Source organism: Xiphophorus maculatus, chromosome 11 (genome assembly GCF_002775205.1).
Source record: "Xiphophorus maculatus strain JP 163 A chromosome 11, X_maculatus-5.0-male, whole genome shotgun sequence".
Lineage (NCBI taxonomy): Eukaryota > Metazoa > Chordata > Actinopteri > Cyprinodontiformes > Poeciliidae > Xiphophorus > Xiphophorus maculatus.
This window is the reverse complement of record NC_036453.1, coordinates 28,952,754-28,975,394: the sequence shown is the minus strand read 5'-3', so window position 1 is coordinate 28,975,394 and position 22,641 is coordinate 28,952,754. Positions and strand designations below refer to the sequence as shown.

The window sequence follows — 22,641 nt, the reverse complement described above, 5'->3', positions numbered from 1 at the left end:
GTTGGACTTTTCTTGGAGTGAGAAAGGGCTTTTGAAATAAAAAAAAAACAAAACTTAACATCATGGCTTTTTACACATTCTTACCAGAAAGGCCAATAAATGTGGAGCTTGAGTTAGTCATTTTGACCCTTTCATTCTGTTCTGACAGCGATCAGTGCTATTGTTAAAAGAGTTCATGGCTTGTAACAAAAGTGTGAAATGCAAAATAATCTAAACAAGACTTCTGTGCTTATCAAAGTTCCAGCTCAGACGTTGTGACACGGTATGTCTGTATAGATAATTTCCAAAAACTGGGAGGCAGAATTAGACTCGGAAGAAACCTGTTGGGGATTACAAGCTTTTGTTTTTCAAAGTGCTGTGAAATTGATCCCCTGTCATGTAAGATTGACCAACCCACCTCCCAGGAAAAAAAATAAAAAATGTGTGAGTCTTAGTGGTTTGCTCCCACTCAACACGCATCAGAGCTTCAGTGAAAAATGTCCAATCAGTATTCATATGCTGAGGGGAGCTCAAGCTCCCAGATGTCTCAAGAGAGAAGCTACGATGAGATGAAGGATGGCACTGAATACCTAACACGTATCAGTCCTGTGACTCACTTTAATCAAACATTAAGCCTCTAAACTGTACACTCACCGCCTGTGGAAAAGACCCGGCCGTGGGTTTCTGATCTTTGTGATGGGTTGTGTTTTGGAGTGATAAGACACATGTTTGTATGGCTGTTAACAGCTCTCAAGCTGCCAAGTGGGTTCAGCACTACATCACATTGCATTTTGGTTCATTTTATTTCACAGACCCTCCAGCAACAGATGAAGGCATCTGGCCAAAACAATTACACAGTAATACCTTAGAGCACCTTAGTTTAGCGCTGAAACAGAATGCAAAAATGATTCATGCCCTGTGTGTGTATCTGTTTATATAATATCAGGGAGCTTTGACATGCAGTTTGACCTTCAAGTTGGAGTGGGAACCCTTGTTGTGGCCAAGCCATTGGATGCAGAAATTCAGTCAGTGTACAACATGACAGTACAGGTGACAGATGGGACCAACTTTGCTACAACACAGGTATGCTTTGCACTAAGTTGCACTTCCTGGAGAATCACATCAAACACATGTCAGTCCAGCACTAAATGTTTTTAAAGTGTTCAAAGTGTTTTTAACCCCTTCCGTCAACTTTTTTTGTTTTATAAGCACTTGTAGAGAAAATATTTCTTGTTATCAAATAAGCTTTTTTACAGATTTTTACTTCACAACCACAAATTTCAATGTACTTTTCTTTAATTTTGTATGATACATCACTACCAAGTAGCACATAATTGTGAAGGTAAAAGAAAAATACACATACTTTTCTGTTTTTAGAAGAAAAAAAAACTTTTGCATGTACTTGAGTTCAGCTGCTGTGTCAATGCTTTGCAGATTATTTGTAGAATTATTTTGTTTTTGAAATATAGATCTTGCTCCGACAGATTTTGTTTGGACAATTGTAACACATGAAAATGCTTTGATCAAAAAGCATTTAGCTCTTACAGTTTTTTTCCATTATTCAGCTCCAGCCACCTTACCACCAACTGTGACCATAATTCCCTGTCCCTAGAAAACCACCTCCACAATATGAGGCTGCCACCACCATGTTTCACCGAGAACATGATGTATTAACGATGATGTTCAGTGCTTTGCATGTAGGCCAAAAAGTTACATTTTGGTTTCATCTGAAAAGAGCAGGATTCTCCTCATTCTCGATGTGTCCTTAAATCTCTTGTGGCAAACTGCAAACAGGAATCCTCATGGCTTTCTTTTAACAACAGTTTTTTTCTTGATACTCTTCTATAAAGGCCAGATTTCTGAAATAAATGACTAATAGTTGTCTTGTTGAAAGATTCTCTCCCCTATCTTGTAGATCTCTGCAGCTATTTCATGGTTACCATAGGTTCCTTGACGACTTCTCTGATTAATTATATCTTTGACTGGCCTGTCAGATTAGGTGGATGGCCATGTGTTGGTAGGTTTGCAGCTGGGCCAGCTGCATTGGGGAACAGTTAGAAGGATGGATGCAACTGTGCTCCAATAAAATGTTCAACACTTGGGATATTGTTCTTTAAAAATTAACCTACTTTATAATCCGCCAGAACTTTATCCCTGATCTGTCTGGTGTGTTCCATAGCATTCAGTATTTGTTACTAATGTTCTCTAACAAACTTCTCAGGCCTTCACAGTGCAGCTGTATAAGTACAGAGATAAATTAGATGACACCTGAAGGCATTTGGTTGGATATTTAGGGGTTTCCAAGTGAAGAGGACTGAATATCAACACATGTCAAGTTTTTAGATTTTAATATAAAGGTTTTCAAATTACTCCACAATTATACCCTATTTTGTGTTGGTCTGTTATAGAATCCCAGTCAAATACATAAATTATTGTGATTGTCATGTGGCTAAATGCAGAAAGGTTCAATGGGTATGTGTACTCTTGGAGGGCACTCCATGTCTCTTTGTATTACCCACTGACAGTGCTCTTGTTTTCATGACTGGCATACTGGGTCTTTGTTGTAAAGGAAATAACTGATAGCACCTTGGTGGATCCTGGGTCACATTACATTATGTTTAAGAAATAGTGTACCCAATCCTATACCCCAAAAATGCAGCACAAATTCTTTCCTTGCAAATAGTAGATCTTATTTCAATAGGTTCTCCTGTCTGTAAATGAGAAGGTAATATGGGAAAAAAATTCTATTCAAAAACCCATCAGCAGAATAAATTCAATAAATCAAACACACATTCCTAATTTCCACTCAACTTGCTGACTTTGCCAGTTCCCTTTCTCTGCCTCTTTGTTACTCAGGTATTCATACGAATACAGGACAGCAACGACAACCCTCCAGTCTTTTCACAGCCGGCATATGATGTCAGTGTTTCTGAGGATGCACCATCTGACTTTGAGCTACTTCGACTCAGAGCATCAGACATGGACGAACGGGCCCGTTTGAGCTTTTCCATCTATGGGAGTGTTGACCCCGCAAGTATGAGGCTGTTCAGGGTCAATCCTGGTACGGGGGTAGTTTACACTGCGGACAGACTGGACTATGAGGCCAGAACTCAGCACATCCTCACTATTATGGTAAGAATATAAACAGCTGGATGAATACTTCGCACTCTGGAGAGCACCCTTTTGTTGTTACGACGTGCTTCTCAGAGTTCCTGAGGAATCTTATTGACCCCTTTTATGCACAAAAAACTCTTGTCTATAAAAGTCATCATATTTGCATTCTGCAACCATTGTTTTTGAATTTTACAAGACATTTTCATTGTACTTGAAGTCAAATAACTATTATATTAATTTACTCCAGGGTCTCTGAAACCAAGCTGGCAGGATTATATTTTATTCTGTGATTTCCTTATCCTTGACTGAATCCAACGTACTCTCCTCAAGGTTTACAGTGCCGGAAAAAGCTAGTCTATCCCAGAACCTCACTGAACCACTATCATGGCTTACTGTAGGTTTGCTGTTCCCTTCAAAATCTGCTTCATTCTTCCCAATACATAGACCTGCAAGCTTTTAATTTCATTGCTTTATGAAACAGCATCAAAATCTCTAATTGAAGCTTACAATTTGCTTGTGGTTTTGGGTTTTGTTTTATATTTTGGAGTTCAGGCACTGAACCCTTTAACTGTGCCTTCTTGTGGAACTATGCTTCCAGTTGTATCTCACCTGGAGCCATAGTCCTGTGAGAAATCCAAATCTTGGGATTTCATTGGACCATATAAATATCAGAGTCCACCAAAGCCATTTGTTATTTGCATCTGAGAATTACAAATGTTTTAAGGATAAGGATTCTGTTCTGGGGATCAAATAATTTTGAGACTGCATCAGTCAATAACAGTAGGACTTAGTGTTGACCTGGGATATACTCTTTGTAGTTCTTTGTTGTGTAACTGCAAACATCTGAACAATTTTGAAATTTTGCCAGTGAATCTAATTTTCAGTAGGGGTTGAATAATTTTTGATACAACTTTAAAGACACCTAGCTTCTGCAATCCACCTGGTTTGGATGAAATTGCGCTCCGTTTTACAAGTCTGATAGCTTTGAAAAGACATTTTGTTCATGCATTGCCTCCCACAGCTCTTTCCATATTTATTTCTCTTTTCTCCTGTTCCAGGTTAAGGATCAGGAGTTTCCTTTTAACCGTGACCTGGCTCGCATCCTTGTAGCAGTGGAGGACACTAATGATAATGTCCCATACTTTACAAGCACCGTATATGATGCTATAGCCTATGAGACTTTTCCTGTTGGTACTTCTGTGGTGCAGGTGACAGCACTAGACAAAGACAATGGAATTAATGGCCAAATCACATACACAATTGAAGCAGGTATGTTTTAACATTGTTTCTTATGCCTCTTCTGTTTTTATTGTATTTGAATGAATATGCATTTGTAATTAGATTTTTGTTATCATTATTACTCATTAATAAAGTCTGCAATCTTCTATATACAGGCAACACAGGGGGTGTGTTTACCATAAATAATACCACAGGCCTTATCTTCATTGCAAAGGACCTGGATCTCACCTCTCTGGGTTTCTACACCCTCACTGTGCGGGCAATAGACAATGGCTTTCCTCCATTAATGGCCACTGCTTCGGTCCGCATTTCCCTGATGCTCTCCGACTTCTCCAAACCTCAATTCTCTCAAAAGGAGTATCAGGCCGAGGTAAAGAGAGAACAATGGGTTCACAGGTGAAGTGGCTGCAGGGGGAGGAGGGGAAGATTAAATAAAGATTGGGCTCGAACTGGTCGGCAAGCAGGGGTAGTAAATTATTTTATTGATATGGGGGATGTAAATACCTAAATGAACCAATGCACATAACTCATTAAGGTATTTAAAATGTATCACTGATGTCTGTTTCTGCAGATAATGGAGAATAGCAAATTAGGAACATACGTGACCACTCTCAGTGCCCTCAGCCGCTCACCGCTCATTTATGACATCGTCAGGGGCAATGAGGAGCGCTGCTTCTTTATTAACCACCACACTGGAGTAATTACTACCCGCAAACTGCTCGACTTTGAGGTTTGTTACTGTTTGTTTGTATTTGAGGATTTTTCTTTTCATTAAGAAAATCTAGGAAAAGTTTAACATTGCATCACAGTAAATAGTAACATCCAAATTAAGAGTCTTTTAACAAAAGTATTCTAACAATAAAATGCACTTTCAGACAGTTACTGTCTTGCAAAGATTACCTTTTACCTTAACCTTGGACATTTTTTTTAATGAATGTTATTGTCTTCCATATTGCTATAATAGGTTTTTATATGGCAAAAACTAACACTAATGATTAGAGATGTCCAGAGTCACAAAGTTATTTAAGTGTAAAAAGCTTCATTGGGGAGAGTCTTCAGATAGTCTTCTAAGCGCAAATAAACAAAATCCAAAAGGAGGGGGTAACTTTTAAGGGAACTAATTAGAAATGTAGACAGAACAAAACTCAAGAATAAACTAAGAAAGTAAATACATAGAAATTAACTCAAGCAATAATGGACAAAGGAGACTGAACAGAATATGGCAAGTAGATTGTGACAGGAATAATCATAAAGAAACAATATAAATATATAAGAATAAAGTATGAAAATAGACTGAAGGACAAATTAATATGACACAAACTATTGAACATGAATAATCCACAAAAAATAATCAATCACAATCAAACCAAAGGCCAAAACCTCTAACACTCAAGAAATGTGACACTGTGCTAATTGAATGTTGTTGTACTGCAGCAAATAACATCCTACTTTCTGATGGTGCGTGCCTTGAGTATGGCAGGAGTGGAGGCTAGCACCAGTGTCATCATCCAAGTGGTGGATGTCAATGATAACCAACCTGAATTTCAGAAAATAAGGTATTAAAGCTGGTTGAAATGACCAAATAGGCTTGAGCTTTTGTTAGAATAACAATATTTCCCAGAGAGATTTAAGAAGGGCCTTCTTCCTTCCAATCATTTTTTCTCTTATCACTTGACAGGTATATAGGCACAGTTAGTGAAGCTGCTCCAGTCAACAGTGTTGTCCTCGGAGAGGATGGTAACCCCTTGGTTATCCAGGCCACGGATAAGGATCGCAATCATAATTCCCTGTTAGTGTTCCAGATCATAGAAGAGACCGCTCGTATGTTTTTCAGTGTGGACTCTGGAACAGGATCAATTCGGTAGGTGCAAAAGCTGTGTAGAAGTAAGACCAGTTAGATCACTATTGATGTAATTTAACAATTTCTTATAGATTGTGTTGTAAAATTTCAGAACCATTGCCAGTTTGGACTACGAAACCTATCCAGAGTTAAATTTTCGGGTTCATGTTCAAGACAGTGGTCAACCACCTAAGAGTGCTGACAGTCCCGCAGAGGTGACTATAAAGGCAAGTACTGCATATTCCATATGACTCTTCCATTGTTGCCTAAAAGTACAATTACTTTTATTTTCTTCAGATGTTAAAGTAGATGTCATTTTCCTCCACATACACCTTGTCTTAGGTGATCAACATGAATGACTCACCCCCAAAGTTTTCTCAGGACACTTACGAGACAGTCCTTCTACTGCCAACATATGTGGGAGTTGAAGTCTTCCGGGTTGAGGCTTTAGACCCTGATATGACTGGTGACAGAGAAAAATCTCTCACACCCAAGTTAGCCTATTCCCTGGTGGATAACAGTGTGGAATACTTCACCGTTCAGCGCAATACTGGAGTTGTGACTATCACTAATCCTAACCTCAGCAAAGACCGTTATCGCTTCAGTGTGAAGGTAAGTCATAAGTTTTAGTTTGTCTTGGCACATATAGCAACAATTTTCTCAGAGAAGAGTGAAAACTTGATCAACTGGCAAAGTCTCTTAGAATTTACATGAACTCATATATCTGCATTGAATCCCACTGTTACAGAATTGACTCAGGTTTTGTAGACAAGGCCAGATGTTTAATCTCATGATGCGCTATGCTGAGAATCTGGAGAAACTGTACCTCTGCATGCAAAATGTTTATAGTTATTTGCACAGTAGAGCAGTTTTTTTTTGAATTTGTGATTTATTTGGGGGAGTGAATTACTGTGTCTGGATTGTTGAACTTACAGCCTAAGATGTTCATGTGACCATACAAGGTAGGAAACAGCTTTCTAAGGGGGGTTTCCTAAAACACAAGAATCTAATGCATTCTCATCAAATGCGCATTAAAATGTTCACTTTTTTTTATTGTCAGCTATTTCTGAAATTCTGTTTTGTGAAACAAAAACACTGTTGTGTGTTTAAGGTCTGGGACGGGCGTTTTTCCAGCATGGCGTCCATCACCGTGCTTGTCAGAGAAGCTGTTGACAGCGGCCTGTTCTTCACCCGCCCCATATATTCAGCCTCCATTCCAGAGAACAAACCTGACATCACATTAGTGACTGTTGTAAATACAGTGGGTCATCACCTCAACGAGCCACTGAAATACACTCTGCTAAACCCTGGAGGACGGTTCACAATACGGCCTACATGTGGAGTGGTGCTTACCACTGGTGTTCCTTTTGACCGTGAGGAAATGGGAAGTTACGAGCTTGTGGTGGAAGTCAGCAGAGAAGATGAGATTCTAAGGGTGGCGAGGGTGACTGTGCAAGTACAGGTGGGTGTTAAATGACTGGAGGGGTGTGTTTGTGTGTGTCAAAAGATGACGTTAATGAGGGAGAGATCATAAATTGCTTTGGTCAGTTGTGAGATTGTGAATCTATTGATGAAAAAGCATTCACAATTCAAATCTGTGCTTCTTCTTGAGCGCTTTAAAGCACAAGTAATGATCAAAGGGACTTTGGGTGTTTAAGTTGAACTCATCTTGACACAAGCTATCAGTGAGTGTTTTGGGGCTATTGAGAAGAAACACTGCTGGGAATGGAAGTGTTGTGTTTGATTTGCAACAAAAGACAGAATCAGAGCACCATCACAGAAGAAAATAATGTCTAATTATTTTATCCTAGTAATTGTTTTATCTTGATTATATTGCTTTTATATCTGTTTATGACAGATTTAATCACTTTAATTTCAAAGGTGTTTTTTTTACTTTTGTACATTTTCTTTTAGTATGTCAAATTAGCCTTCCATTAAATTTGAGGTGTGTTTACTTCCCTCTATGATTCAGCCTGTGCACCCATGTACATTGTTCCACATCTACTCAGTGACTCAGTCTACAATTTGTATCTGGGTTTGCATTGAAATCTTGTCAAGATCTGAAGTTCTTTCAATTTTGTTCACATGGTTTTCTTTGCCTTGTGGCTTATGTTAGATCTCTTGTACAGTTGGTGCTCTGAAAAAACGGCTTGATCTTTGCTGTAAAATACTTCCTTGAACCTTCTTGAAAGAAATATTGAAAATAGGAGCTAATGAACATGCTTGATTTTAGCTATAGAGCCTTACAAAAGTATTCACACCCACATTTTGCTATGGTACAACTACAAATATTGATGTATGTTATTTGACTTTTGAATTATAAATCAACTTTAACAGTTGCACAACTTGATTTTTGTGATGCTGTTTGTTCAATCATGTTCTCTAATCTGTGCCTTTATAAGCCACTAAGCCACACCCTCTAAGCCTTTTGTAGATACTTGTATTTGTAGTGAAATTATTTTCACAAATTAGACTTCAGTTACTAGGTGAAGACAGTTGATAGCATTGGATTGTATTTAGGCATATGAGAGTAGAAAAAGTTTAGTTCAATCTTTACCGCAGTTTTTGTTTGTAGAATTTAATAACCTTGTATCATTTACTTTACATAACTGTGGAGTCAGGCACTGCCGTATATAAAATATTGTAAAATATTGGTAGTTCAAATGTGACAAATAGTGAACATTTTCAAAGTCACTATTAGCTATTTGGTTCCTAAGGTTTATAGTTTGATGGTAGTTCTATTGGCACAGAGTATTACAATAGTAAGGTAACATTCACCACCAACTCAGTGTTGTAAAACTTTTTTTAGCTCACTGAGGTTTGAGAACTTTTTTGCACAGCTTTCTCAAGGCAAGTCTGGACTTTGACCAAGCCATTACTTCCTCTTGGCTCATTTATGTTCTGACCATTCTGTTTTAATTTTGCTTCTGTTCATAGGATAGTTGTCCTTCTTGTGGCCACATTTTATGAGAGGCTATGTGTAGGCATATGGCCTCACAGTTACCTCTAGAATACTTTTGTTTAGATTGGAATCTGTGGGAAAACCAATTAATAGAAAGTGACCAATTACTATTGCTGCCCAGATTGTTACCATGCTTATGAGCTGGTACGTTGAATTGGGTTATTGCCAACCATAATTTTGTGTCATTTGATGCCAGTATAGTTTGCTAGAAGTTGTAGTATAGTTCATTACCTTTCAAATCAAAGTTACAGAACAAAATTACAATATCTTTAACTGTCCCTCAGTGGATGAATTCAGGTCTTACACTACCATATTTATTTTGACAGAGAATTGGTTTTCTCCTGACAGTTCTTTTAAACAAGTCATGCATGTCTTTTTTTCTAATTGTGCTGTCATGAACACTTTCTGACATATTGAGTCCTGCTTAGTATGAGATGTCTTTTTGGGGGAATTTTTCTTTTTAATTTTTTGCTTTGCACAGTTAGTCCTTGAGGTAAATTTGCAGAAATGTTCACTTCTATCTTTTGTGGATTTCATTTTTAATATTTCATATTTCTCACTATGGAATAGATTTGTTGTTGTTGTTTGTTTGCAAATTATTACGCACATTGCAACCCTTTCCAGATTGTTGGGCAGCAGCAGTTGTTTCCTAAAGCACTTTGCTACCATCTTTCTTTGTTGGCATCCAAATAAGATAACTATTCCCTATGTGGAGGTTTAAACACTTTGCAATTATCAGGTAGTGAAGTGCATTGGTTTAGGATAATCTCGTCACTTCTGTACTACCTAAATCCAACGGTAAGATTTAGGTAGGAAATATCCTACTTAAATCTTATGAAATAAGGGTGAACTAGACTAAAAAATAACAGTAAGAGGATGCCCTTATTTCTCAAGACTATTATGTTCCATGAAAGTACATGTTTCTTTATGATTTCATTTGTTTTTGATATAGGTGGAAGATCTAAATGACAACGCTCCAGAGTTTGTGAACCTCCCCTACTATGCTGCAGTGCAGGTGGAAGCAGAGCCAGGATCAGCCATCTTCATGGTCTCTGCTGTTGATCGAGACTTTGATCTGAACGGAGAAGTGACTTACAGCCTGAAGATGCAGCACAGGGACTTTGAGGTTGCTGAAAATTACAGTGGCTTCAGTTTTAAATGTGATGCAATTTTTATGACATGTTCTTGAAAATTAACATGGTTATATTTTTACTTTATCCAGATGAATCCGGTGACAGGAGAGCTGGTCTTAAAACGAGCGTTTGAAGCTGACCTATCAAATGCAGAGTACAGATTGATTATCATTGCGACTGATGGTGGATTTCCTCGACTGTCCAGCGAAGTGGAGCTGCCTGTTACAGTCGTAAACAAAGCCATGCCAGTGTTTGACAAGCCGTTCTATGGTGTAACAGTCAGAGAAGATGTAGAAGTTTCCACCTCTGTTCTGGGCATCAATGCAAGCAGTCCAGAGGGCCAGGACATCATCTTCACCATCTCAGATGGAGACCCTTCCTTTCAGTTTGACATAGGCTTTGATACAGGAATCATCAGTGTGAGATATCCATTAGACTACGAGACCATGCAGTACTACCGCCTAACAGTGAAAGCTACTGATACCTTGACAGGGGCAAAGTCTGAGGTGGATGTAGACATTGTTGTACTAGATGTGAATGACAACCCCCCACTTTTTCAGAACACGTCGTACTCTGCTATGCTATCTGAGAACTCCATGATTGGAACATCTGTTCTACAGGTGGGTGGCTATACTTGTAAGTATTTGTTATACTTCGAAGTATAACAAATGGATGGATGATGTGGAGCAAAAGTATCAATATTGTTTTATATATCAATTTAAAATTTTTTGAGGAAGAGTTCAACTGATGCTGTAATCATTAATTCACAAAAAAAGTAACATGCCATGATTTTTACTACATCTTTATTGCTGCCTGCAGGCAAAGTTGCGTCTCCATCTCTGCTGGACTTTTGTTGTTTCTTTGTTTGTTCTTAGACTAAAATGACTAATTAAACTTGGAGATTGGACTGTTTGAGTACTGTATATGGATCATGCTGATGCATTATTACATCACCCGGTGATTCGATTCTTCAGGAATTCATGTCTAGGAGCAAGCCCCCCACTCCCCCTGTTAGCACTTTGGTTGCGATGATAAAAATAAAAGTACGTGTAAGGAAGTTTGTGTTAAGAAGAATAATTTTTTACAAGTAACACCATATTATGTATGTGCAACTATAAAACAAGATTTTACTATTTTATAATAGTAAAATCAAAAATGATGACAGAGTTCAGTTTTAGTGTCTAACACAGTAATCTTCAAACAGCAGTGTCTCGGTGAATTCTTCAGAGAACAGAGACCTTACCCTCCCTATTACCTACTGAAAAAAATCATTCCTTTAACTCTCCACACAGATAAGTGTTGCTGTGAGCAAGACCTGTTGTCGCTTTTTATGCATTCGTGGATCACCAACGATGATTTCAAACGATTTCAAGATCAAGCAGGATAATCTAACAACTCTCTTCTCAAGCTCATTTCTTGGTGCAGTGGTGTATTTACATTGACATTTGAAAATGATTAATTGACCTCAACAATAGCTGCTGTTAATTTACTTTCTTGTAGAGCATCTTTGTGGCAATTAAGCCACATTATTATTATAAGCTCAAGTCATTTTCATCAGTCACATTATGAATGTGGCTCTTTCATATTTGCTAGGTTGAAGGCCTTGAACAAAGAGTATGGAAATTGCTGGTTATTCTGGTTCAGAAACTGACACTGTTGACACTGTTTCATTTCTCACTTATTCTCCTACTTCCCTTTTCAAATTTCATTTCAGCGCTTACGTTTTTATATTTTTTTCATTTGAAAACAGAGAGACATTGCTTTAGTTCATATTTCTTATTCTGGGAAGCAACTCACATAAAACTAATATAGACGGCCAAAAGGTATATATGCAGGGATAGCTGTGATTTGTGCTGCCAGGCTCTGTCTTAAACTTCCACTACTACTATCTACTTTTTTTTCTTTCTGATATTTTTTTCTCAGTCTTGAATAATGCATAAGGCATTCCAAAATGTTCTGTTCCTTTCCCTTCAGGTCTTTGCACCAGACCAGGACTCAGAGAAGAACGCTGTAGTGACTTACCAGATCCTGTCTGACATCTACAACAGCACCGACTACTTCCAAATTGACAGCAGCAGGGGATTGATATTCACGTCACGCATGCTTGACTATGAGCTCATGCAGCGCCACAACTTCATTGTCAGGGCGACAGACAGTGGAGACCCTGCCCTTAGCACTGATGTTAGTGTCACTGTGGTTGTAACTGACACAAACGACAACCCCCCTAATTTCAGCCAAGCGGTATACGAGGCTTTTGTCAGTGACCTGGCTCCCAGAGGGCACTTTGTGACTTGCCTTCAAGCGTCAGATGCTGACATCTGTGATGCTCAGAGGCTGAGGTGAGAGATAATATTTTAGATGACTATATATATATATATGTATGTTTTTATCTTTTTATTGTAGAATTCTAATATTTGAATGTATAGTGTTCAATATGTAAAATATAAATATGCCTGAATTCTTTTTCTCAATGTGCAATCAAACCATTCAGCAACATTATTGTTTTAAAATTAAATGAACATTATTCATTGTTTTTAAGCATTTTTTTGAAGCAGCAGTATTTCAGGTTTCAGCTTTTTACAACCATAACCCTTAATAATGTCAGAGTCCGAATGCAAGATTACACTCTTAAAATCTTTTTTTTTTCCATAGGTATAGTATTCTCTCAGGGAATGAGAAAATGACTTTCATGATGGAGCCAGATAGAGGGGTGCTTCGTCTGTCTAACAAGAGGAGACAAGGCATGAAACTCTTCTATCAACTCAATGTGTCTGTGTCAGATGGAGTCTTCACCAACACTGCTCAGGTGAACCCGCTTCTCAACAGCTTACAATCTGGTCTTGTCAGTTTATTTGCCCTCTTTCAAAACCTCTCCATGCAATGATAGCGCGAGCTGAGTGACCTTTGTTAGCGATGTCTCAGTTGGAAATTATGGCGAACATCTGCCACAACTAACTGGGATAAGTGTGGGGTTGCTGCAGGAGGTTAATGTTGTGTCACATCCAATTTACTGTGACGTTGAGTCGCTAACTGGAAAACATCCAAGCATTTGTCACTTTGTGGCAATTACAAATGGGATTTATTTTAACTCTTAACATTTTATATATGCTTAACAGTAACTTCTCATCCTATTTGTATTATGACATTTAAGTCAAATACAGGAAAAAATATTAAAAAGAGATAATCAGGTTCTCTGTTATTGAAGGGGTATTCTGGGAATGTTGACAATTTATTGCATTACTTTTTGGTCTATTGTTCCTTCTTTCACCCTTCTTTGTATTCTTCCTTACCTTCAATACTGATGACCCCTTTCTCTTTCTACTGCTTGTACTTCTTTTTTGTCTCTTTCCCTCCTTTCATCTGTTCTTCCGTTCTGGTATCCTACCTTTTATTTTTTGATGTCCTAATTTCTTCCTTGCGTCCTATCTCCTCCCTCATGTTTTTTCTTCTTTTTCTTGCATCCTTTCTTCATCTCCTCCTTGTGTTTTTTCTTCCTGCTATCCTTGTTTCATCCTTCTCTTCCTGCCTTTTGTTTTTACTTGTTTCCTTCCTCTGCTCCACCTCCTTTGTGTCTTTTCTTCCTTCCTGATCAATTTCTTTCTTACTTTCTCCTAATATTTTTCTTCATTCTCTTTCTTTCTACCTTACCCTTGTTTGTCCTTCCTTCACTTTTTACCAGAAATTCATAGTAAACTTTAGTATTTCATATTTTAAAGAAAACAAAGAGGACTAAGAACTATGGAATGCTGAGTATAGAAAAGTATGGAATTTTACATGAAAAGTATGTCGGGAGTCTGAATTGTTGGCTTGCTCATTCATACGTTTATCTGATTATGTTTGACAAACCACCCAGTTGTCCTTATTGTGATGACATCCACAAAATGTCAGCAAACAATGATCGAGTGGATGACTGAGTGACTGCAGTTGTAATTTGCAGGTAATTGTACGTGTCCTGGGAGCCAATCTGTACAGCCCAGTATTCAGTCAAAGGTTTTACCTGGCTGAGGTTCTTGAAAATTCGCCTCCAGGAACCAAAGTCATCCAAGTAATTAAGATTTTTTTTCAATCTCTCTGACTTGTAATTAATTGTAATATTTAAAGGGAGCACATTTTGACTGAATTTGCAAATGGACTCCAGATTTCAGCAATGGATGAGGATTCTGGGCTGAATGGTCAGATAACCTACTCGTTCATCAATGACCTGGGGAAAATCAAGTTCAGCATCGATGCAGACGGGGTCATATCCACTCTTCAGAGATTAGACAGAGAAAATCCTGTGAACAAAGACATGGTGCTGACAGTAATGGCCTTGGATGGAGGAGGTATTCACCTTTAATATGTTTTTTTTATCAGGAGTTGCTCAAATGCTGTACAGTTCACAATTCTTAATTTTTGTATTTTTGCAGTTTAGGTTCTTTCATATCCAAACTGATCAGAGTTATGGTCAATGGAAATGCAACTATTTCGAAGCTCCAGAAAATGCAGGCATTTGATTGAATCTATGTATGATTGGTATATTTTTAGGATTATTCATCTCTATAATTAATTGAAAATACTGTAATACAGAAATATACTCCTATACAAAATTTCTACTTTTAAAATTAAAGTAGAAAATAATGAAAAGTTAGTGTGTGGGTACAAAAGAGCTTTACAAATTTGCTGAGGACTAAACTGACCCGGAGTCAAATCTCTAAGTGTCAAAACAAACAAACAAAACACTTATACTTCATGAACTGGGAATGTGACAATTATGTGTTTTCTCTTTAACAGGTCGTGCATCGTTTTGCACCGTGCGAGTGGTCCTGGCAGATGAAAATGACAACGCTCCACAGTTCAGAGCCACGGAGTACCGCATGAGCATTAAAGCTAATGTTGCTAAAGGTTCTCTTGTCACACAGATTCAGGCCACTGACCCTGATGCTGGCTCTAATGGGAGGATAACTTACTCCCTTTACAGTGAGGCTCGTCTGTCACTCGTTGATGTGCTGGAGGTCAGTTCATTTTGGTCATAGTATAGATAACTGTCCTTCATGAGAAAGACGCAAACCTCATAATTGCACAACATGTGGAAAAGCATAACCTGATTTTTAGTGATGGGATATTGTCAGATGATAACCCCCTACTTATTTTATAGGATTAAGCTCCATCTGTTTGATGTAGACTACATATTTGTTCCATTAAATCAAGATAATGTTCCACTGGGGTTGATTTTCCAGGCAGTTGGTGAAACACAATTATTTAAAATTTATAAATCGAACATCTGCTCTGAAGACAGATGTAATGTTAATCATGGATTAATTTACTGGGGGAAAAAATATTTTATCTGCACAGTGCTATGCACAAGTGTCATACTGCTTAAACTGTTTCAAGCACAAACATTTGTATTTTATTGGGATTTTATGCGTTTAGATCAACAAATGTAGTGGACAATTGTGAAGAAGGAAAACAAAATATAGTTTTCAAATTTTTAATGAATGAAATCTGAAAAGCATGGAATTTCTAATCAACTTCCCTGGGAAGTTGATTAGAAATTCCATGCTTTTCAGATTGATTGACAAAAACATATTAGAGTCATAGGCTCTAATGTGACAGCATGTTGTTCTGACACTATGTCAGGACATGGTCACAACATTGTGACACGTGGTATACGAATGTCAGAACAACTTTTGTGTAGGTCCACAGAGTTTAATGTATTAGAATGAAGCACCCAAACTCTACACCTGAATCCTATTTAAAAGCCGTGGTAGGCGTTCATCCCAAAATCTGTGGGTTGTCAGCTCAATTCCCACTCTGCTCACTTAGGTTGTTGTGTCCTTGGGCAAGGCACTGCATCCGCTTTGCAAGCCGATGGTGGTCAGGTGGCGCCGGTGCATGTCAGTTTGCCCCAGAGCAGCTGTGGCTACACTCCAGTAGCTTTCCACCAACAGTGCGTGAATGACTGAATGTAGTGTGAAGCGCTTTGGGACCCCCTGGACTTGATAAAGAACTGTATAAGTGGAAGCCATTTACCATTTTACTGTTCCCAGATGCTACTCATCCAGTCCAGCTAAGCTTGAGAAATTTTGGAAAATAGAAGGGGCAACATAATTATTCTGTAAGCTGGTCAAGGCACACACTAGAAAAGTCGCAGCTATAATTCCAGTAAAAGGTGGATATGCTTCACAACTGGCCTGTTATGTAAAATCTCATTAAATTCTTTGAGGTTTGAGGTTGTAACCTCAAACCTCCAGAGCTCTAGATGTCAAAAGCATCCAGAGCTCTAATCAAAAATTACGATGTAGTAGTAGACATATTCCATTGTGTAGCTTTAAAAATATTTCTGTTGCTTTTAAAGTTTTAAAGTGAGTTTTGTGGTTGCACAGGTGGAGCCAGACAGTGGTTGGATGATGACTAAAAGTGCTGTTGACCACCTTCAAGGAACTGTCCTGTCCTTCTTCGTCAAAGCCACAGACTGCGGCGCTGCTCCCAAACACTCCCTGGTGTCAGCCTTTATTCAAGTCGTCCCCCCAGATTCATTCATCCCCTCGTTCAGCCAGCCTCAGTATTCCTTTACCATCCCTGAGGATACTGCAGTAGGAACAGTGCTGGGCTCTGTTTACACAGGCCCTGGCCAGACGGGGTTCTTCACTGCTGTCCCTGGGGAGACAATCGACAGCAACCAGGGGGCAACCTTCCTAGTGGAGAAAGAGACAGGTCTCATCCGGCTGCTGAAGCCATTGGACTATGAGGAAGTCAGTAGCTTCAGGTTTAAGGTTGCAGCAACTGCAAGAAAAGACTTGATCGAGACCATGTCAACCGTGGACTTGGAAGTGAAGGTCTGTGATGAAACCCAGGAAGGAGCCTTTTGGTTTCGTTTATTTTTTGCAGTCTAAAGGGGAAAAAAATCAAGCTATCTGTCTGTAATTTTTATTTATTAGCTCTATCACCATCACATTTTCTTGAAAAGCCTGAGCAAGTCTATTAATATGAAGCTGTTACAAGGAATTAAACTGCAGACAATGAGGCTGTTTTTCTCTTTGTAGTATTATATTTTTGTGAATAAATTACATTATTCATGGATTAATTACAGACATTTTATCACTCTACAGATTTTAGATGTAAATGACAACAAGCCAGAGTTTGAAACCAGTACGTATGTAGCCACTGTGATGGAAGGTATGCCGTCAGGGACAAGAGTAATTCAAGTCCGTGCTCTTGATCCAGACTGGGGCTCTAATGGACAGGTATGTGAGAAACAAGTTCAACTTTATTGAAGACATCAGAATCATTTAAAAAACGTTGCACATACTTGCACATAGTAGTGTGTGTATCTTCTTTAAACTGCAGGTAACATACAGCCTTGGGCTACTGCTCACCTACAACCCAGACCTAACGAAGGACACTTTGTCCCTCACCGGCCCTATCACCACCAGTTCTGTTTTTGCCATTGATAGCAAAACAGGCTGGATCACCACAGTGACTCAAATGGACCATGAGGCCTGCTCTAGTTACAGCTTCGAAGTAGTGGCCTCTGATCTGGCTGAGTCACAGCCTCTCTCCTCCACCACAGTGGTGACCATCACCGTGTCGGATGTCAATGACAATCCGCCGAGGTTCGAGAGGGAGTTCTACAGAGGCGCCGTGAAGGAGAGTGATCCACTCGGTGAAGTTGTGGCTGTCCTGAAAACCAAAGACCGAGATGGTACTGACCAAAACCGCCTCGTCAGCTTTTACATTACAGGTGATGAAAATGAAGTCATAAATGTTTGTACAGCTTAACTTCAGTTTTTCCTCATTCACTGAAATAATGTTTGTTTCACATTGCTTGTTCTTGAATTTAATTTAAAAATATTCAATGAGAAAAATGTAAGTTCTAATCTAGAGTAAATAATTTGTATGTGATGGGGTTAAGTTATGTTTGATTATATCATATTCAATAGTGATTAAGCTAATTTGGCCATAAAATGCCATTGAAATTTACATAATTGATGGCTTCTATTCCACTTTGATATTGTGGTCGATGGTTGCACTAAAAAGGAATTCCTATAACTTGACTGTGTGTATGGTTTTAATCAATTGGTCATGGCTTTTATAATTTTAAATTCACTATCACGTCTATCATTACTTTTCAGTGGTCTTCAAATCTTATGTGTGTTTCCAGGGGGAAATCAGAGAGGAGTGTTTGGCCTTACTCTTGTGCAAGGGGAGTGGAAGGTTTATGTCAGTGGTCTGCTGGATCGTGAGCAGCAGGACTGGTACTTGCTCAATATCACAGCCAGTGATGGCCTGTATGTCGCTCATACTGCAGTGGAGGTAACGGTAATGGATGCCAATGACAACAGTCCCATCTGCAACCAGGTTAGAGATGGGGAAATATGTAGGTGTGCAACATATTAATGTGAAAAGCAAGTAAATGTACCTGTGACCAATGCTGGCTCAGATACGTTACATTTTCTTATCTGTAAAGGACTTTGATACTGTCTATTTTAATTGTTGCTGCATAACAAATTTGTGCTGTGCTAAATTTGGTTGAATGATCCTTAACACAGTGTCTAAAGTCTGTTATCCATCCATCTATCTGTCCATCCTTGCAATCAGTTTTTTGGGAGGGATTTTTGACAATTTTATTTATATTTAGGATAAATCTAATCAGGAAACACTTGGCAACAAAAGATTGAGAATTGGGGTTTGGACATGGGGGACCTTTATAGTAATGCATTAATCATCAAATAATAAATAATCCAAATGACATGTAAAACAATTTTTTCTACTGTATAGCATACTTTTATTTCTTAACTAGTTTGAAGTTGCAGATTCATTACCAATTAATCCTCTTCTGGCTAATTTTAATGCAGGCTTGGCTGAGTAAATCATAGTGTTAAATTATGTTAGAATTAGCATATTCATAACTTGGTATGAAAGCTAAAGGGGTGCTATAATAGAAAATGTGTTTGTTAAAACATGTGGTTAGTTTACCTGTGCATTAAAGTACAATCTGATTCCGCAAAAAAGAATGTTTGGATTGTTTTCAGCAAATATCTTGTAACTTTTAACCTGATCTTCATCTTGTACTTTTATAGTATATTAGCATAAAAATTCATGAATTAAACATTAATAATAAATGAAAGTGAATGATAAACTTAAGACACTAAATCACATAAATCATAGTTATTTCATTTAAGCTTTTTGTACTAACTTGACAATCCTAAATCTAACAACATGCTGTTATACTGTTTTAAAGGCTGAACTTTGTGAGACAAAGCATCTCAAAGTATATTGATAAATGGGCTGAGAATGTTTTGGGAGTATCTCATTCTGTTTATTAATATTCAGCAGTATTTCAGTTTGAGAAAATTAGCAGAAGAATTATTAAAAATCATTAAGAATTTCCTTTGAATTCCTCCCCATCTCCCTCTTCTCTTCTGGTAGTCTTTCTGGTCTCTTGTTAGGCAAGTGTATGTGCATACAAAGCATTTAGTCTGTCATTAAAAATTAAAAACATGAAAACATTTAAGGTCAGACTGTGTCTTATGAGCATGTTGCTTATACATACTAATCAAATTTGTATGGGTTTTTTCTTGTAAATGTAAAAGAAACAGTAATTTTATTAGAAGGAGAAAGTCATTCATGACATCATCCATGACTGCATTTATGCCCATTTGGTTACCAAAATTTTTACCATGCATTATTTATTATCATTTACTTGGTTAATATAAGTCTAAGTTCAGAGTGCCTGTTTGAAGAGTTATGCAGCTCTGGTCTGAGGTTAACAATTTTCTATTACAGTCCTTCCTAAAGTCAATCTTTAGGAAGGCCATTCCATAAAATAATGTTATCCTGGTTTATTCTTATTAAAAGCAGCTTTAATATACTTTTAGTTTGAAGTGAAGGTGAAGAACTTTACCTCAAACCAATGTTGCTGTCTCATGTAAGACAACAACATTAGATGTCACACTTGATTCTTGATTCACATTATTTCAGTTGTGGGTTGCAGAATTGTTCCACCCTACATAAACACTGAATCTATCATTAAAAGCCCTACATTAATATGTGATACATGGCGACTATTTAAACTTTCTACTGCAACGTATTTGACAGACAATAATGTAATCCCTTTAGAGAGAATGACACTATCGCCTAATCAATTTTGAAGGTAGTGGCTGTTCCATTATCTGTTGATGAGATGATCAACTAATCAACTTTGAGATATTGCAAAGGATAGCTAAGTGAAAAGAAAAAGGGAGACGTGTTACACACTATACAGTACATAAATGTTTGCCTGTGTATGAAGACACTTAGTTCTTTTCCAGAGGCAATTATTGGCTGGAATGGATGCTGGACCAGGAAAGGGTGCTAAACTGTGTTGACCTTGATCTAACAGCAGAGATAATGGAGGCAAACCAGAAACAGTCACATGTTTTGTTTTATTTTTTTATTAGAGACATCTATGTTGTTTCACATGTGGCCATCTGTTCTCATATGGTGGTGTATATATATATATATTTTTTTTTTTTGTATTGTCTTAGGCGGTGTACGGAGCCTCTTTTCCTGAGGATATTCCCATTAACAAGGGCATTCTGACGGTTGCTGCAACAGATGCTGACTCAGGTTCCAGTGCTGAGATCCAGTATTCACTATTTGGCATTGGAGTGGAAGATTTCTATATGGATGCCAACACTGGTACATTCTATTTTTTATCATTTCTTTTTTTCATGGCGAAAGCAACAAATACTCCCAAAGCTAAGTAGCCAGAGCTCTGACATATTTCTTTCATGTTTCAAGGTGAATTGCGAACCGCCACCGTAATAGACAGAGAAACAACACCCTCCTACAAACTCATTGCTCAGGCTACTGACGGGGGAGGGCTGTTCTGCCGATCTGACATTTCTCTAAAAGTGTTGGACGTGAATGACAATGCTCCCTCATTTTCGACAACTCATTACCTGGCGAGTGTGTATGAGAATACCTCCCCCAAGGCTTTGCTTACTCGCTTGCAAGCCAGTGACCCTGATGAAGGTAAACCAACTAGAAGTTTTGCTTCAGTCATATAATAAATGTGGAGTAAATCCACAGAGTGCTCGTGATGAGACTGTTTGTTAAAAGGGGATATGTTGCATTAAGTATTGTCAGTATTGTGCCGTAAAGACATATCCATTTCGTCACCTTATAACTTCAAAGCTGAATGAATTTGTTGGATGTTAAGTTATAGACTGACACAAAGTAATGCATTATTATAAGATGGTATATGAAGAATACATAGTTAAAGCAAGAATTCTCACAAGTTAAAATGTGAAAAGCTTTACTTTGATACTCCTCAGTAAATTCTGTGATCAGCTTCTTTCAGAAATCACTTAGTAAACAGGGTTGAACTAAGCGTTATTTAACCTCAGTCTAAAAGCAGCAATTGTTTCAAGGCCTCAGAGGTACGTAAGAAAATACTATTGAACAAACTGAATCAACATCAACCAGGTCAGACATAAAGGCAAGGAGAAGTTAAAAGCAGGGTTAGAAAACAATATCCTGACCCATAAACATCTCACAGATCTCTGTTTGTTTTATTATCTGAAAATGGAAAAAAATATTGTATGTCTGTAAACCTACCACGATATATATGATATAACTAAACTGTCTGGCTGGGCAAGGGAAGCACTAATGAAGCAGAGAGATCTTGGTAGCACTGGAGGCGTGTTGGCAAAAAACGCTTAATGGTCCATACATTTCAGTGATTTGTAAAATTTTAAAAGCATGTATTATTATCCTTCCATTTCACAACTATGAACTTGTTGATTTTGGGCCATCCATTGGTTATACTAAGACTAAATCTGTCTATGGTGTATAAAAAATTTTGTAATACACTGTAAATGACTATTTGTACCATCCAGGTCTGAACCGTACAGTTGTATATTCTCTGGTGGATTCATTCGATGGGATATTTTCCATTGATCCGGTTACTGGAATAGTGATCCTGGAGAAATTCCTGGACAGAGAGAGCCGAGATTCGTATCGTATTCGTGTTCAGGCTACCGATCGGGTTGGGCAACAGGGGGCACTGTCCTCACAGGTTAGTAACAAGTTACTTGGTTAAATTAGAGTATGAAGTTGTAACATCATGAATCAATTGGTTTTTTTTTAAATACACTCTACTTCTAATATCACAATGAGACAAAAGGTTTGAATAAACATGATCAAATAGATTGAAGCCTGAGACAAAAAGCAAACTGTTTGGAAAAACAGCTAACTGATAGACCAGCAATTTCAATCAAAAAAGCTTAATTTTCCATAAATATTAAAAACAAATAGCATCTAAGTGATTTTGGGCTTCCTTGTTACTTCATTACCATATAGTGGTAAATAAATAACCCATCTCCTCTTTACAATTTATTCTGTAAATCCAA

At 37.9% G+C, this 22,641-nt stretch overlaps 1 protein-coding gene across 1 annotated transcript in view; it reads left to right on the top strand.

Moving 5' to 3' along the window:
* Positions 1-22,641, top strand: part of LOC102217038 (protocadherin Fat 3-like) — a 78,567-nt gene that overhangs the window by 28,799 nt on the left and 27,127 nt on the right. Inside the window, exons 13-36 of the mRNA XM_014471780.2 lie at positions 926-1,062; positions 2,836-3,111; positions 4,152-4,362; positions 4,488-4,702; positions 4,904-5,062; positions 5,767-5,888; positions 6,011-6,193; positions 6,285-6,399; positions 6,515-6,784; positions 7,284-7,634; positions 10,087-10,260; positions 10,357-10,887; positions 12,242-12,606; positions 12,920-13,073; positions 14,205-14,312; positions 14,406-14,589; positions 15,038-15,258; positions 16,630-17,082; positions 17,356-17,490; positions 17,594-17,987; positions 18,408-18,604; positions 20,773-20,926; positions 21,029-21,262; positions 22,129-22,307. Coding sequence (XP_014327266.1) covers positions 926-1,062; positions 2,836-3,111; positions 4,152-4,362; positions 4,488-4,702; positions 4,904-5,062; positions 5,767-5,888; positions 6,011-6,193; positions 6,285-6,399; positions 6,515-6,784; positions 7,284-7,634; positions 10,087-10,260; positions 10,357-10,887; positions 12,242-12,606; positions 12,920-13,073; positions 14,205-14,312; positions 14,406-14,589; positions 15,038-15,258; positions 16,630-17,082; positions 17,356-17,490; positions 17,594-17,987; positions 18,408-18,604; positions 20,773-20,926; positions 21,029-21,262; positions 22,129-22,307 — 5,522 coding nt within the window. The remainder of the gene's footprint in view (positions 1-925; positions 1,063-2,835; positions 3,112-4,151; positions 4,363-4,487; positions 4,703-4,903; positions 5,063-5,766; positions 5,889-6,010; positions 6,194-6,284; positions 6,400-6,514; positions 6,785-7,283; positions 7,635-10,086; positions 10,261-10,356; positions 10,888-12,241; positions 12,607-12,919; positions 13,074-14,204; positions 14,313-14,405; positions 14,590-15,037; positions 15,259-16,629; positions 17,083-17,355; positions 17,491-17,593; positions 17,988-18,407; positions 18,605-20,772; positions 20,927-21,028; positions 21,263-22,128; positions 22,308-22,641) is intronic.